This window comes from Narcine bancroftii, chromosome 2 (genome assembly GCF_036971445.1).
Source record: "Narcine bancroftii isolate sNarBan1 chromosome 2, sNarBan1.hap1, whole genome shotgun sequence".
Classification (NCBI taxonomy): domain Eukaryota; kingdom Metazoa; phylum Chordata; class Chondrichthyes; order Torpediniformes; family Narcinidae; genus Narcine; species Narcine bancroftii.
The window spans coordinates 225,283,132-225,297,237 of NC_091470.1; the positions used below are offsets into that span (position 1 = coordinate 225,283,132).

General features: G+C 43.3%; 1 protein-coding gene across 2 annotated transcripts in view; it reads right to left on the bottom strand.

Moving 5' to 3' along the window:
- dok6 (docking protein 6) overlaps positions 1–14,106 on the bottom strand; it is a 517,340-nt gene that overhangs the window by 19,253 nt on the left and 483,981 nt on the right. For both annotated transcript variants that reach the window (XM_069920396.1, XM_069920395.1), the window contains one exon: positions 1,441–1,555. In XM_069920396.1, the coding sequence (XP_069776497.1) occupies positions 1,441–1,555 (115 nt within the window). The remainder of the gene's footprint in view (positions 1–1,440; positions 1,556–14,106) is intronic.

A 14,106-nucleotide genomic window follows, 5' to 3' on the forward strand; every position in this document is an offset into this window, starting at 1 on the left:
AAATTCTTAAAAAAAAGATAAAAATACTACACTGTTCTAACATTGAACAAACTTCACTTGCATGAATACATAAACCTTAAAGATTTTTACTTTATTTGCAGTCACATTCTTTGAAAGCATTTAACTATTGCTGCATCTGCAGGTTCCTCCCCCTCCACAGAGCCACCCAAAAGGCCAACAATAATATTATAGATAATTATCCCCCATCACCACCCTCCTTCCAAAGTTTATAGATAAAGCCTGTGACCATGCCATTCTTTCTAAGCAGGGACAAGGATATACTTTAAGAAAATCAGCACCACAGCTCTTCATCCGGGACGATGCCATTGCTGTTTCATGCAATTTTATTCAAACAGCTGCTACGAGCTTAATCACGGCCAAGGCCCTCCGCTGGCTGAATATTTGCTCCAGTCTTCACCAAAGGTTTATGTGTTTCTTCAGAGATTTCCTTTGACAATTTTAATGCTGACATATTTTTAAAGTTTTAATTTATTCTTATTCATTTAAATTTTTTACAATTATTTCCTCAATTATTTTGCCAGTTGCTGAGGCGGCTGGTGGCTTGAATTCCGGATACCAGGGGTTTTGCTGTATTCATTTTAATAGGGTGACTTGCTATTTAGACACAGTCTTGGGTAACCGTGAGATTCCCTTGGCACAATCAGCTCATTATTCCTTTTTTTAAAAAAAAATTAGAATTTGGAGTCATAACTTTCTGACCAATTGTGTCTTACATTTTGAATCATTCACTGGAACAGTGAAGTAAAATGCAAATATAAGAAAATTGATTCAAAGGTAGTTTGTGGGGTGACATTAAGCTGGAATGTTGAAACATGAAGAAGGAGAAGAGGAAATATATATTCTGGATGTGCCACTCAGCAGCAGATGAGGTGAATATCTAGAGCTGAACATGGATGACACTCTTGTCTTAATTTTGCAACTTGTGCTATTTTTCTTGCTGAACAAATATTTTATGCTGTGCCTGAAACTTTCTAATGCGTCTGCCATTGCAGTGTCAAGGACTGGGCTAAAGGTTGCGATCTTGCTCTGATTCGTTGTCATTGGAGTTTTTCCCTGGATACATTCTTGGCCCAGCGAAAATGAAGCCATATATCCAAAGTATGGGCACTAGAAGATCAAATGCAATAGTATCTGCAGACTTTCTTGTCTAACGCTACAAGATCAGCCAAGGTAATCAGCTCTGTGCTGCTTCGGACGTTTCGTCAGTTCATCTCGATTAATCTTGTGGTTTCCTTATAATTTATGCCAACTGACGCACTAACATAAGATCTCCACCAGTCCAAGAGCGTGGAAATGCTTCAATGCTGACTTCGGTGTCACATCTTCCAATGTGTTCAACCCTGTATGAGCAGTGAATGGTACAAAGAGAGATACATTCATATTAATTGCAAGGTGTAGTTTGCATCCTGATTCACTTGCCTTGTAAGCTGTACAGTTCACTGACACTGTTCTGCCTGGTGATGTGATGCCAGTATGCGCTCCGAGGAAGAGTTATTGTCATTAATGTCATCTCTTCACTTGGGCTGGATTGCAGCTGAAAGATAAGAACAAGGATTTTCAGATATGCTTGGAAATTCAAGACTCGGTTAGCGCAGCGCCCGCGATCGGGACCAGGATTCAAATCCCGCCCTGTCTGTACGGAGTTTGCACATTCTCCATGTCTGCATGAGTGTTCCACAGGGGCTCAGGTTTCCTCCCACCGCTCGAAACGTATCGGGGGTGTAGGTTAATTGGGTAAAATTTGGGTGGCACGGGCTCGTGGGCCATAATGGCCTGTTACCATGCCATATGTCTAAACTTAAATTTAAATTTAAAAAATCAAATTTAAATAACGTTTTCAGCCTGCACAACATCCTTTTAAAGAACATATGCAATGAATTAGAAAAAAACGTAATAAAGCCCTAACAAGGCCCAGTATTTCTAGTAATGGTTCATCAAAGAGAGAGAGAGAGAGAGAGAGAGAGAGAGAGAGAGATTTTCACTTTGTTCACACTGATAGATTTATGCTGTGGCTGGATCACTCCTATCTTCATCAACACAGTTGTGCTTGGTTAGTGTGAATGGGTTCGAATCCGGCACTGTCTGTAAAGAGTTTGGACGTTCGCCCTGTGTCTGTGTTGGTTTTCTCCGGAGGCTCCGATTACCTCCCACCCTCCAAAATGTACTGGGTTGTAGGCTCATTTGTGCATATGGCAATATGGTTTTAAGTGACTGGAATCAGCTTTTACTATGCTGCAAATAAAATTTCTATAGAAAACATAATCCCTTCAGTTGCTCCCTCTTGACCCCAGAATGGGAGCCCCCCTGAATTAGTGCTGTGGCAACAGGAAGCTTTTGTTCATGATGGTTCACACATTTAGAAATGCTATAGGAGAGAGTGGTTAATCAGAGTCTTATCTAATCTCATTAAGAATTACATGTACTCAAAAACAAAACCCAAATAATCTCATATGAAAAGGGGGTGGCACATTCAGTGCAGTGCTAAACACAGCAGGGCATTTCCTTCAGGCCCTCCAGTTTACTCCCATCTTTCAAACAAAGTAGAGGGGGCGTAGGTTAACTTGTGCAGTTGTGCGGCACGGGCTTGTGGGCCAAAAAGGTCGGCTATCGTGTTGTATGTCTCCATTAAAACAGGAAGTGCTCAGCCGGTCAGGCAGCATCCAGGGAACAAGAAACAGAGTTAGTCTTTCAGCTCCATCATCGAAACTGGGGGGGTGGGGAGAAATAAGGTCAAAGCTGGCAAGTAAATAGACAGGGGCAAAGAGGTCTTAATGCAGGGAGGAGACCAGAAGAGAATAAATGACACAAATGGCATTGGAACAAGCTGAAAGTAAAAACAAGTTCTTCATCCTGTGGTGGGGTTGACAGGAGGTGACGGATGAGACAGAAATGAAAACTGCACAGGGAAATATTCTGAATACTGGAAATTTAAGAAACAAAGTGGAATTCTGATGATCTGCAATTGTTAAATGAGATCCTGAGCCTGAAGGTCTAACCTGCCTAATGGGAAGATAGGACATTGCTCCTTGAGCTTACCTTAAACTTCATTGGGACAGTGTAAGAATTCAAAGGTCAATCAGTTGGTTGGAAGTGAGGTGGAGAATTAAAGTAACAGCCAATTGGAAGCATTTTATAGCTCCTCCAGTGCCTATAAACTGATGCCACAGAAAGAATTGTATAAAGGATGTATAAAAGCAACTCTCCTAGATTAGGTCACCTTCCAACTGTGGTGTGCTGTCAGTCAGAAGCAACACACAAAACCAAAAGGCTTTATTCGACGTAAAACTCCACAGAGCCAGCTGAGAGATTGTGCTACTGTGAGCAACTTCGAAGAGCCAGCTCAGGCTTGTATCTCAGAAGGTGATTGACACCCAACTGGTTGGGGCTTGGTCCATTCAAGTCGGCTGATTGACAGCCGGCCAGGTGTTATCTTGTCCCCATGCTCTTCTGTAGCTACAGAGGTTGCCCCCTGCAGTAGGCCAGTGCTATACACAACCCAAACAGGTGTTCTGAAAAGTCACCCAATCTGCATCTGATTCTCCGACGAGAAGAAGACCACTAGAAAATGCTGAATAAAGAAGGCTCAACTTGGGGGGCATGGTTTGTGTAGCAGTTAGCGCAATGCTGTTACAGTGTCAGTGAACTGGGTTCAAATCTGGTGCTGTCTGTAAGGAGTTTGTACATTCTATCTTCTGATTTTCCCTTCACCCTCTCAAATTGTAAATTAAAACATCATATTATGGTCACTACCTCCTAATGTATCCTTTACCTCGAGCTCCCTTATCAAATCTGGTTCATTACTCAACATTAAATCCAGAATTGCCTCCTCCCTGCAAGTTGCTCTAAGAATCCATGTCAGAGGTACTCCACAAACTCCCTTTCTTGGAGTCCAGTACCATCCTGATTTTCCCAGTCTACCTGCATGTTAAAATCCCCCATAACAACCATAGCATTTGCAACATGTCAATTTTAACTCTTGATTCAACATGCATGCTATATCCAGGCTACTGTTTGGGGACCTGTAGATAACTCCAATTAGGGTATTTTTGCCCTTACAATTTCTCAGTTCCCTCCATACTGACTCCGCATCTCCTGATTCTATGTTACCCTTTGCAAGGGACTGAATTTCATTCCTCACCCACAGAGCCACTTCACCCCCTCTGCCCACCTGTCTGTCCTTTCTATAGGACGTATACCCGTGAATATTCATGTCCCAGCCCTTGGCCCCTTGCAGCCCTGTCTCTGTTATTCCTACAAAATCATACTTGTCAAGTTCCAACTGAGCCTTGAGCTCATCCATTTTATTTCTTCTGCTTCATGCATTCATGTATAATACTTGTAATTCATTTCTCCCCTCCCCTTTCACATCGATTCCTATTGCACTCGGCCATACTCTCTGATACCTTCCTGAGCTTTCTGCCCCATTAATCCTGTTGTATTTCTTAACTTTTCTTATTCTCTATTTTCCTTTAACTCCATCCTTCTATTTCCAGTTAATCTCCTCCCCACCACAACTTAGTTTAAACACACCTGTGCAGCAGTGGCGAACCTGCCTGCCAGAATGCTGGTCCCCCATATGTTAAGGTGCAACTCGTTCCCCCCTGTACAATTCATCCTCAGCCCAAAAGAGATCCCAGTGGTCTAAGAATTCAAATTCCTGCTTCACGCACCAGCTCCTCATCCCCTTACCTCCCTGTTCCTGCCCTTAACAGCACAAAGAACTGGAAGCATACCACCCTGTAGGTCCTGCTTTTCAGCCTTCTTCCAAGTTCTCTGAAGCCACGCTGCAGAATTTCTGAACCCTGAAATTCCCATTGTAACATTAGGGATGAAACTACATCACAAGAGCAGCACTGATCAAAGTCGTCGTAACAACCTCCTGTGGATAACTGGAAGGGCCAGGAAATATACCATACCCAAGGAGCATTCTGACTGGTTGCATTACTTGAGATGATGAAGGTAAGAATTCACAAGATTTAAAAAAAACTACAGTTAGTTGTGATCTCAGCTAGTGCCATCATGGGCATCAATATCTGCTCCATCGAGGACATCAGTGAGGAGCGGTGTTTAAAGAAAACAACCTCTATCCTCAAAGAGCAAAACACGAAAGACTGCACACTGAGATTGAGGTAAAAATACAATGCTGGAGATCAAACAGTGTACTTTATATCACAAACATAACCAATGCTTCAGGCTTGAGCCCTTCATCAAGGTATGAACAAAATGTGGATAGATGTCTGAACAAAATGGTGGGAAGTGGGGATCGGGGTGGAGGAGGAGGGCAAGGAGAGGAGCACAGTCCCACAGGCTGGAGGTAATAGGTTGATATGGGAGGGAGGGGTAGAAGGGGAATAGCTATGTAAACAAAAAGGGAAGGGGCTGAAGAGCTGAAGGAAGAAGACAGGCGGATGGGGGGAAAGTGGGAGAACGGAGAGTAGGCTAGCAGTAAATGCCATCAGGTTGGAGAGTGTCAGATGGAAGAGCAACACCTAATTTAAATTATATTGTTTGACCTGCTGAGTTTTTTTGCGTTGGTTTTTTTCTACGCTCAAGGACCCTTCCACCCAGGCAATGGCCGCTTCATGCTGCTACCCATCGAGAAGGAGGTTCAGGAACCTGAAGATGAACACCCAGTGGCACAAGGACAGCTTCTTCCCCTCTGCCATCAGATTTCTGAATGGACAATGAACCACAGGCGCTACCTCATTTTCTCTTCTTTCTGCACTAATTTATTTATTTTCAAACATAATTTTATAGCAATATTTGCACTGTAATGCTGTCGAACAACTAATTTCGCAACATGTCCACGAAAATAAATTCTGATTCTCCCAACCAAGTTGAGAGGAATATGAAGACTAATTTCATTCTCCGCATGATCCAAAGCCAGTGATTGAAGGGATACAGCATTGTCACCCAATCTGCATGAAAATAAACTGCAACTCATACATCTCTTTAAGTTTGTGTACGTGTGAAATCCTTCTCTCACATTTCCATTTAGAAATGAAAGGATAACGTTTGCATTAGCTCTATTTTGTGAAATAATGCTGTGAAATATTTGTATATGAGCCAGTGAGCTGAAATAAACGTGCTGTTTGCTGTATTAAACAATTTATTGGAACAAGCACCACAATAAGTTATTAGCTCGCACATTCTCGATGGTAATTGAGCAGAGTGCAATCTCATCCCATTGAAGTTTATGGGCATGTAAGTGGTACAAGGGCTTTAAATGGGATTATCATTTTGTTAAGTGATTCACTGCATTTAGTTTATCAATTACTTTTATTAATACATTTATCTTTAAATTTAGACATGCAGCACTGTAACAGGCCCTTTCGGCCCACAAATCCATGCCACCCCATTACATCCAATTGACCTCCAACCCTGGTGTTTTTGAAGGTTTTGAGGAACCTGGAGTCCCTGGGGAAAACCCACGCAGACATGGGGAGAATGTACAAGACGGCGCAGGATTCGAACCCAGGCCCCGATGGCTAGCACCGTAATAGCGTGGCACTAACCATAACGCTAACTGTGCCAGAGGTTTACAGCTTCTCAAGATCTGATTCAACGGCAAAATAATATAGATTGGCCATGAGATTTTGCTTGCCATTGTTTTTAATTCAGTGTTACACCAGGCAAAAGATGTGTGGTCAACCTGTCACCAAAATCTTTTAACCCCCTCCATTTCTCTGCAGATATTTTTCATATTCAAGTGGTCAATCAAACTTTCAAAGGGCACAGACTTGAATTGTTGGTTACTCTTTACATCCTGAGGATGCTGCATAACCTGCTGGCTTCTCCAGAACCTTTGGGCATTGTGTCCATCTACTTTCCATTCGACAACACATTTCCCGGAGTATATAATACACTTCCAATACATCCTGACTAATCTATTAACTTCCTCCCTTAGCCAAACATTATTTCCTGGGAACAGAAGGGCCTCAGGATTTGGGAGCAGTATTTTGGTTTTGATCATTGTGGGGATCTAGGCATTGTTGATGAAGCCATTGTTAACTGTCCTTGCCCTCTGTTGGTGAAGGTACTCTCACAGTGTGTTAGGTTGGGACTTCCAAGTGAACGATGGAGCATCAGAAGCACCCCTCATCCTGCTCCATCACAGAGGTGACAAATTTGGGAAGTGCTGCCAGGACAGCTGAAGCAAATAATTACAATGAATTTTGCACATGGCACACGCCGCAGATATTTAAAATTCAGAAATACAACACAGTAACAGTTACTTATGGCCCAAGAGCACATGCAATCCAAACAACCCAATTTACCTACAATCACCCTTGGTGTTTGGAGGGTGGGAGAAAACTAGAGCATCCATAGGAAACCCATGTAGATATGGGAGAAGGAGCAAATTCCTTCCAGACAGTGCTGGATTCGAACCCGTCTCTCTGGCACTGCAATAGCTTTGTGCTAGCTGATCCACTAACCGTGCTGGCCATATTAAATGCTGGTGCTGCAGGGAATAGATATTTAGAGTGGAAGATCAATTTCCAATCAAGTGAGCTGTTTCGTCATGGTTTACTGGTGAGAGCTATCAATGCTACATTCATTCACAATTGGCATAGCAGTTAGCGCAACACTTTACAGTGCCAGTGATTGGGAGCAGACCTGGGTTCGAATCCTGTGCTGGATGCAAAGAGTTTGTGTGGCTTTTCTCCGGGGGCTCTGGGTTCCTCTCATCCTTCAAAAACATTCTGGAGTGTAGGTTAATGAGGTGTAAATTGGGCGACATGAACTTGTAGGGCCGAAATGGCCTGTAACAGTGCTGTATGTCCGAATTTTAAATTTAAATTCAATTGTATTTCATTGCTAGGGTATTCTATACACAAGGACAGGATCCCCCTTGTCCACATCTACCACCCCACCAGTCTCCACGTCCAACATATTTGCAATTTCTGTCATCTACAATGTGATCCGACGACTAGACCGTCTGCCCATTCTGCCTTCTGCAGGGATCACTCCCTCCGTGAATCTCTTATCCCTTCCCCTGTGACTGCAGGAAGAGCTACATTTGTGCCCTCACATCCTCCCTCACCAACATTTGGGGCCCCAAATAGTCCTTCGAAGTGAAGCAATGCTTCACTTGTGAATCTGCAGGGGTCATTAACTCCATCCGGTACTCCAGTTGTGGAACTCCTCTGCATCGGAGAGATAGGGTGCAGACTGGGAGATAATTTCATTAATCATCATCGCTCAGTCCAGTGCAATAGCGGGGACCTCACAGTGGGCAAACCTTTCAATTTCGTGCCCCATTCCCACACTAATATGATCATTCATGGCCTCATGCACTGCCAAACCAAGGGCACCTGCATATTCCATCTGGGCACCCTTCAAACAGACATCACGAGCATCAATGTCTCCAGTTTCTGTTAGGCCACTCCCCATCTCTCTCTTCCCCTATCCCACCTTTCCTCTAGCTCCCCTTCCTTCTCCACTCAGAGAGCTATCCCCACCCCTTATCACTTCTCAGCTTTTTTTCTCTTCAGCCCTCTCACCCATGTCTATCTATGACCCCTTCCTATTCACTTGTGCTCCTCCCCTGTCCATTCATCCCTCCTTCCCCCACAGTTTTATCCAGGCACCTGCCTGCTTTTCGCTCGTACCTCGACAAAGGGTCATGCCCAAAATATTGGTTACGTATCTTTATCTCCTATGAACGCCAGGCGACCTGCTGAGTCCTTCAGCACTTTTGTGTATTATTCCATTGCTCTGCTGACTTGTGCCTTGCTGATGGTGGAAAGGCTTTGGGGTGTCAGGAGGAGAGACACCCACCACAGGATAACCACCTTCTGTTCGACTCTTGTATCCACCATATTCCTGTGGCTTGTCCAGTTGAGCTTCTGGTCAACAGTGATGCCCACAATGGAGAAAAGAGATTTGTGATGACAGGTGGTTACACTGTCTCTTGTTGGCAATGGTCATTGTCTGGTTTATGGGGAAAAAGTTACCTTCCACTATATCATATTACTAATCAAGAACCTAGAAACCTCTGCTTTAAATTTGCCCAATGACTTAGCCTCCACGACTGTTGGTGGCAACAAATTCCACAGATTCATGCCTAATTATCATCTTCTACCTAAACAGCCTCTGATACTCTGCCCAACCTCTGATGACCTGTCTGGACTTTGATCACCTGAAATGTGCTTCCTTCCTCCCCACCACCGCCCTCTTCCCCATCCCCAGCCCATAATGATCTGCCTTAACTGCTTCCCCAACTCATCCTTGCATTGCCTTACATATCTATGACTGCATCATTCCTCCTGCATATCCCTCACCCACATCTTGCTCCTCCACAATGAGAACTGCTGATTTACTGGAATGTTCCCTGAGTGATAGAACCATGGGTCAAAGCGAGAGAATCCTGTGTTGAATGGAATAACTAAGCACCTCTGCATGTACATGGAGTTAGGGAACTGATGTGCAATGTTAGAGAGGCTGAAATTTTGATTGTCAAGAATATTTACACAGGAAACATTTCCAAAAAGATCAATCAGGAATATTGCTGGAGATCAGCAAAAATCTTTAAGCTCAATAATAGCCAATTTAAACTCAAACAGTGAAATAGAATATGAAATATACATTTCCATGTCTATATAGGAAGATATCAAGCTGCGAAGAAAGATAGTGAAAGAGGGGAAAACTTCAATGACATCAAAAAATGGGAATGGCTTTAGCTACATTAAACTCCTTCCGTCTCAAAATGACCTCCTGACTCAAATCTGCATTAAAATAAAGACTTTATTACCCTGTGCCATCATTGGGTTTTGATTCAAATGTGCTGGCTGAATTGCTGCATGCAGGATCATTTCCCGATCCTGATACCTGAGACATCTAATCAATACTGCCCACAGCAGTTGACCTGGCAAAGGTTTCCTTCTTAAAGCATGATGGGCTCTATCCAATTCCAGACCCTCGGGAAAATATTCAGAACCCAAAATATTAGGAATCCATTCTTTAAAAAACCTTGTAGGATTTGCTCCTTCAATACCCTCAGGCAGATAAGAAAATAAAATTGTATACTGATGTATACAATATTCAGAAATAGAAATTAGAGGGCTGGATAGGTGGACATGGAGAAGATGCCTCCAGAATTGGGAGAGGTTAGGACAGGCACAGAATGAAAGGATGTCCTTTTCAAATAGAGATGAGGAGGTTTGTTCAACCAGAGGATGGTGAATCTGTGGAATTCGTGGCCACAGACAGGTGTGGAGGCCAAGTCATCAGGTACATTTAAGGCAGAGGTTGATGGGCTCTGGATTAGTAAGGGGATCAAAGGTTGTGGGGAGAAGGCAGGAGAATTAAGCTGAATGGAAAAATACATCAGCCACGATTTGACTGGCAGAGCAGACTCGAAGGGCTGAATGGTCTAATTCTGCTTTTAAGTCTTATAGATGCAAAAATATCAAAGACTATTCAATGTTAATATTGGTAACTATGTTATATTAAGAGGCTTTTATTACCACCATCATATCCTAAAGAAATTACTGACCTTAATATTTCTTTATTTCTTCCATTATGAATTATTCTCCAGCTAAGAGAACAGAGAAGTTATTTCCAAAAAAAAGGCATTCATGGTTTCCAATGCGAGCAGCCCAGTTCTGCGTTACTTGTGGAGAAAGCTTTGGCTGGTACTAGAAAGGGAGGTAAAAGAGGTGTAGGAGTAAAACTCCTAATCTGGGCATCACAGCTGCACTCAGAGAGGATGCACCGATGGCTCATCAACTGAACAAAAATAACAGAGGATTGGGTTATACTGTAGGCCTTGTAAGGTAAAAACATCATGAGTTGGGACCAGAGAAGGAGTCACCCAGTACTAAGGAGTAACCGGATGCAGGTGTGACCTTGTACGCTCAAGATAAGTGTGGCAATAACAAGATGATGTGCAGCAGACTAACAGAGAAGGGTAGCAACAGCTTATTCATTGGACAATGTAATGATATGATAATTTACTAAGTGCGTGTCCTGAGGTATAAAAAAAAAACCACTTGCTGATATCGGGAGAATGCGCCTTCTCCAACTAACACTGTTAGTTGGAAGTGTTACAATCCGGTAATAAAGAACCTCGATTTCGACTCAGTCTGGTGTCTGACTCACTCATTCTCGAACAAAGCAGACCTAACAATTTGGTGACCCCAACGTGATGGGTGAGTGGACACTAGACGACAGTTTCTGATTTTCTTGACAATCATCTCAGCCGGCTGACAAAAAGGTCCAGAGAAGCCTGTTTTAACAAAATTCTCTCTCTCTTAAAATCTTTATGATTGTCAGTAAGAACTGGAGATCAGACAAACTAGACGATCATAATTGAAGGTCATCACCTGCCAGGATTGTAACACGTAAGTGTTTACAGACAAAACTATAAAAGTCCTTAATGTGTTTTAGTGACATTTGATAAGTGCTTTGCCGACAAACTAGAGGTCGACAGCATCGAGTCCACGCTGCTGAAGATCCAGCTGCGCTGGATGGGTCACGTCTCCAGAATGGAGGACCATCGCCTTCCCAAGATCGTATTATATGGCGAGCTCTCCACTGGCCACCGTGACAGAGGTGCACCAAAGAAAAGGTACAAGGACTGCCTAAAGAAATCTCTTGGTGCCTGCCACATTGACCACCGCCAGTGGGCTGATAACGCCTCAAACCGTGCATCTTGGCGCCTCACAGTTTGGCGGGCAGCAGCCTCCTTTGAAGAAGACCGCAGAGCCCACCTCACTGACAAAAGGCAAAGGAGGAAAAACCCAACACCCAACCCCAACCAACCAATTTTCCCTTGCAACCGCTGCAATCGTGTCTGCCTGTCCCGCATCGGACTGGTCAGCCACAAACGAGCCTGCAGCTGACGTGGACTTTTTACCCCCTCCATAAATCTTCGTCCGCGAAGCCAAGCCAAAGAAAGACTAGAGTTTAAAAAGTCTTTATTGTGACATTGAAAGTCCAATAGAGTGAGAAGGTGGTCTAAGAACAATTGGGGACCTGAGTTTTCTGCCCTAAACCGGTTATTAAGAGGAGAAATCTCCCACGTGAAGGTTGGGCTTTGAAAGAAAACGAAGGTTCAGGCTTATTGGTCTCCATTGTATAAGACTTGCTTATAAATGTCCGGTAGGTATGATAATGTCTGTACACTTGAAAACTTAAGAATTTATTTCCCAAATTTGCCGTGGTGGAATACCACAGTGGACATTAAAGACCTTGAGACGACAAAAAGAGTACTCAGAGATGCCTGCCTGATGAACAAGGGCGACGACCAAAGACTGCAAAAGCTGAGTCCGGATCAGGTAGGAGATATCAATGAAAAAGTTGACAGAATCTTAAGAGACACACGGTTTATTCGAAATATTTTTGACAAGTTAAATGAAGGTATTCCCAGCATCACCAAGGAGATAAAGTTACGTAAATTCATAGATTGGTACAGGGAAACTGGACAAAAATATAGCCCAAAAACTTGGTTTCCTAGTTGTAACCTAACTTTCAGACCTCTTTGGGAAAACAGAGAGTGGAAGACGAGCAATCAGAGTATACAGGACAGTCTGAGGTCCACCGAAGGACCAGACTTGGAGACTGTTTCACTAAAAAACTTTTGTCATCCGGCCTGCAAGGAGACATTTTTAAAGGCGATTTTTGTTAACATAGATCCTCTAAACGGACAAGAACCTAAATTAAGAGAGGGATTAGGAAGCTACCCCGCAGCAATGGCTGCACAGTTGCCTGCTAAGACCTTTGACCAAGTTATTAGGGAAATTAATCAGGAATTAGAGAAGCGAAATACCAGTAAAGAGGCATTGGAGAAACAAAGAATTCTCCGAAAATGTGTAGATCGCTGGAGGAAGATGGGGTGGTTACCCGGGAGCGCCGAGATGTTCCTGACAGGTGAGGGAAACAAAATTCTAAAGCGTAGGGTCTTAGATAAGCTGGAAGAAACAAAACGAGACATAAAAAGGAAAATCTTTAATCGAGAGTCTGCACAAAAAAAGATGAGTGACAAGGAGATGCGTTACTGCGATGTCCTAGCTCTATTCGAGGAATTTAGTCTCCCTGATAACCCACCTATTATGGCCCCTGTAGAAATAGCTTGTAGACACCCGCCCTATGCATACGTTGAGTCACAAGGTACCCCTGACACCCCAGATGGGACACAGGAGTCACGTCCTTTATATCAAGATATTTAAACACTGGGACGTGAGGGGAACATCGGGAATGGGGACACGTCAGTCAAGATACAGGCCCCTTTACTTAAAATAAAAGGGGGATTAATAGACATCGAGACCCCCGCAGGATCCAAGAAAATAGAAGAAGACTTAGAGACAAAGAAAAGGAACATGAAAAAGGTTCAGGATAACGTTGAAAACTTAAACAAAGATGTGATTGTGCTAGGGCAGATAAGTAAGGAACAAAAAGAATTAATGGTAGATGTATTGAGAGAAATGGAAAAGATAACTACAACATTGTCAGCAGAACTCCAAGCAGGAAGAATAGTAATAGGGGCAAAGGACGAAAAGTGTAGTACAGATGAGGAAACGAGATACGGCCCACCATGGGAGGGAAGTAGCACAAGAGAACTCAGGAAGGAGAAGAGTAGACATGCCCGCCTGGACATAGTTAGGACAAAAGAGAAAGACGTGAAACCACTAGACAATGACCGAAGAAATTATCTTAGAGACAAGCATGAACGATATACCTCCGAATCTGAGACATCAGGACCTGACGGGGACAGTGACAGTAGTGATGAAGAGGTGTCTGAACAGGGAGGACAAAATAGATGTATTCCAAGAGTAAAGATGGAACAGAAATCCCCAAAATTGAGATATCAATGCCCATTGCTGATCACGGGGCGGGGAAATCAAAAGTATGTACCCTGGTCACGAATGGACTTAGAGAGTCTAATGAAAAGACTTCCTCCATTAAGTAATGGGGCTGGTCCATGGATTTCTTGTTTTGAGCGAGAAACCTGTCAGGAACAGTTAGCACTTGCAGATGTCAGAACTATCATGATAAAAATGAAGGCAAAAGGAGCCCTGAAGCAAATAGAGAGAACACTCAAAAGGGGGAAATTGGGGGATGAAATAGAATTTGACCCACTTC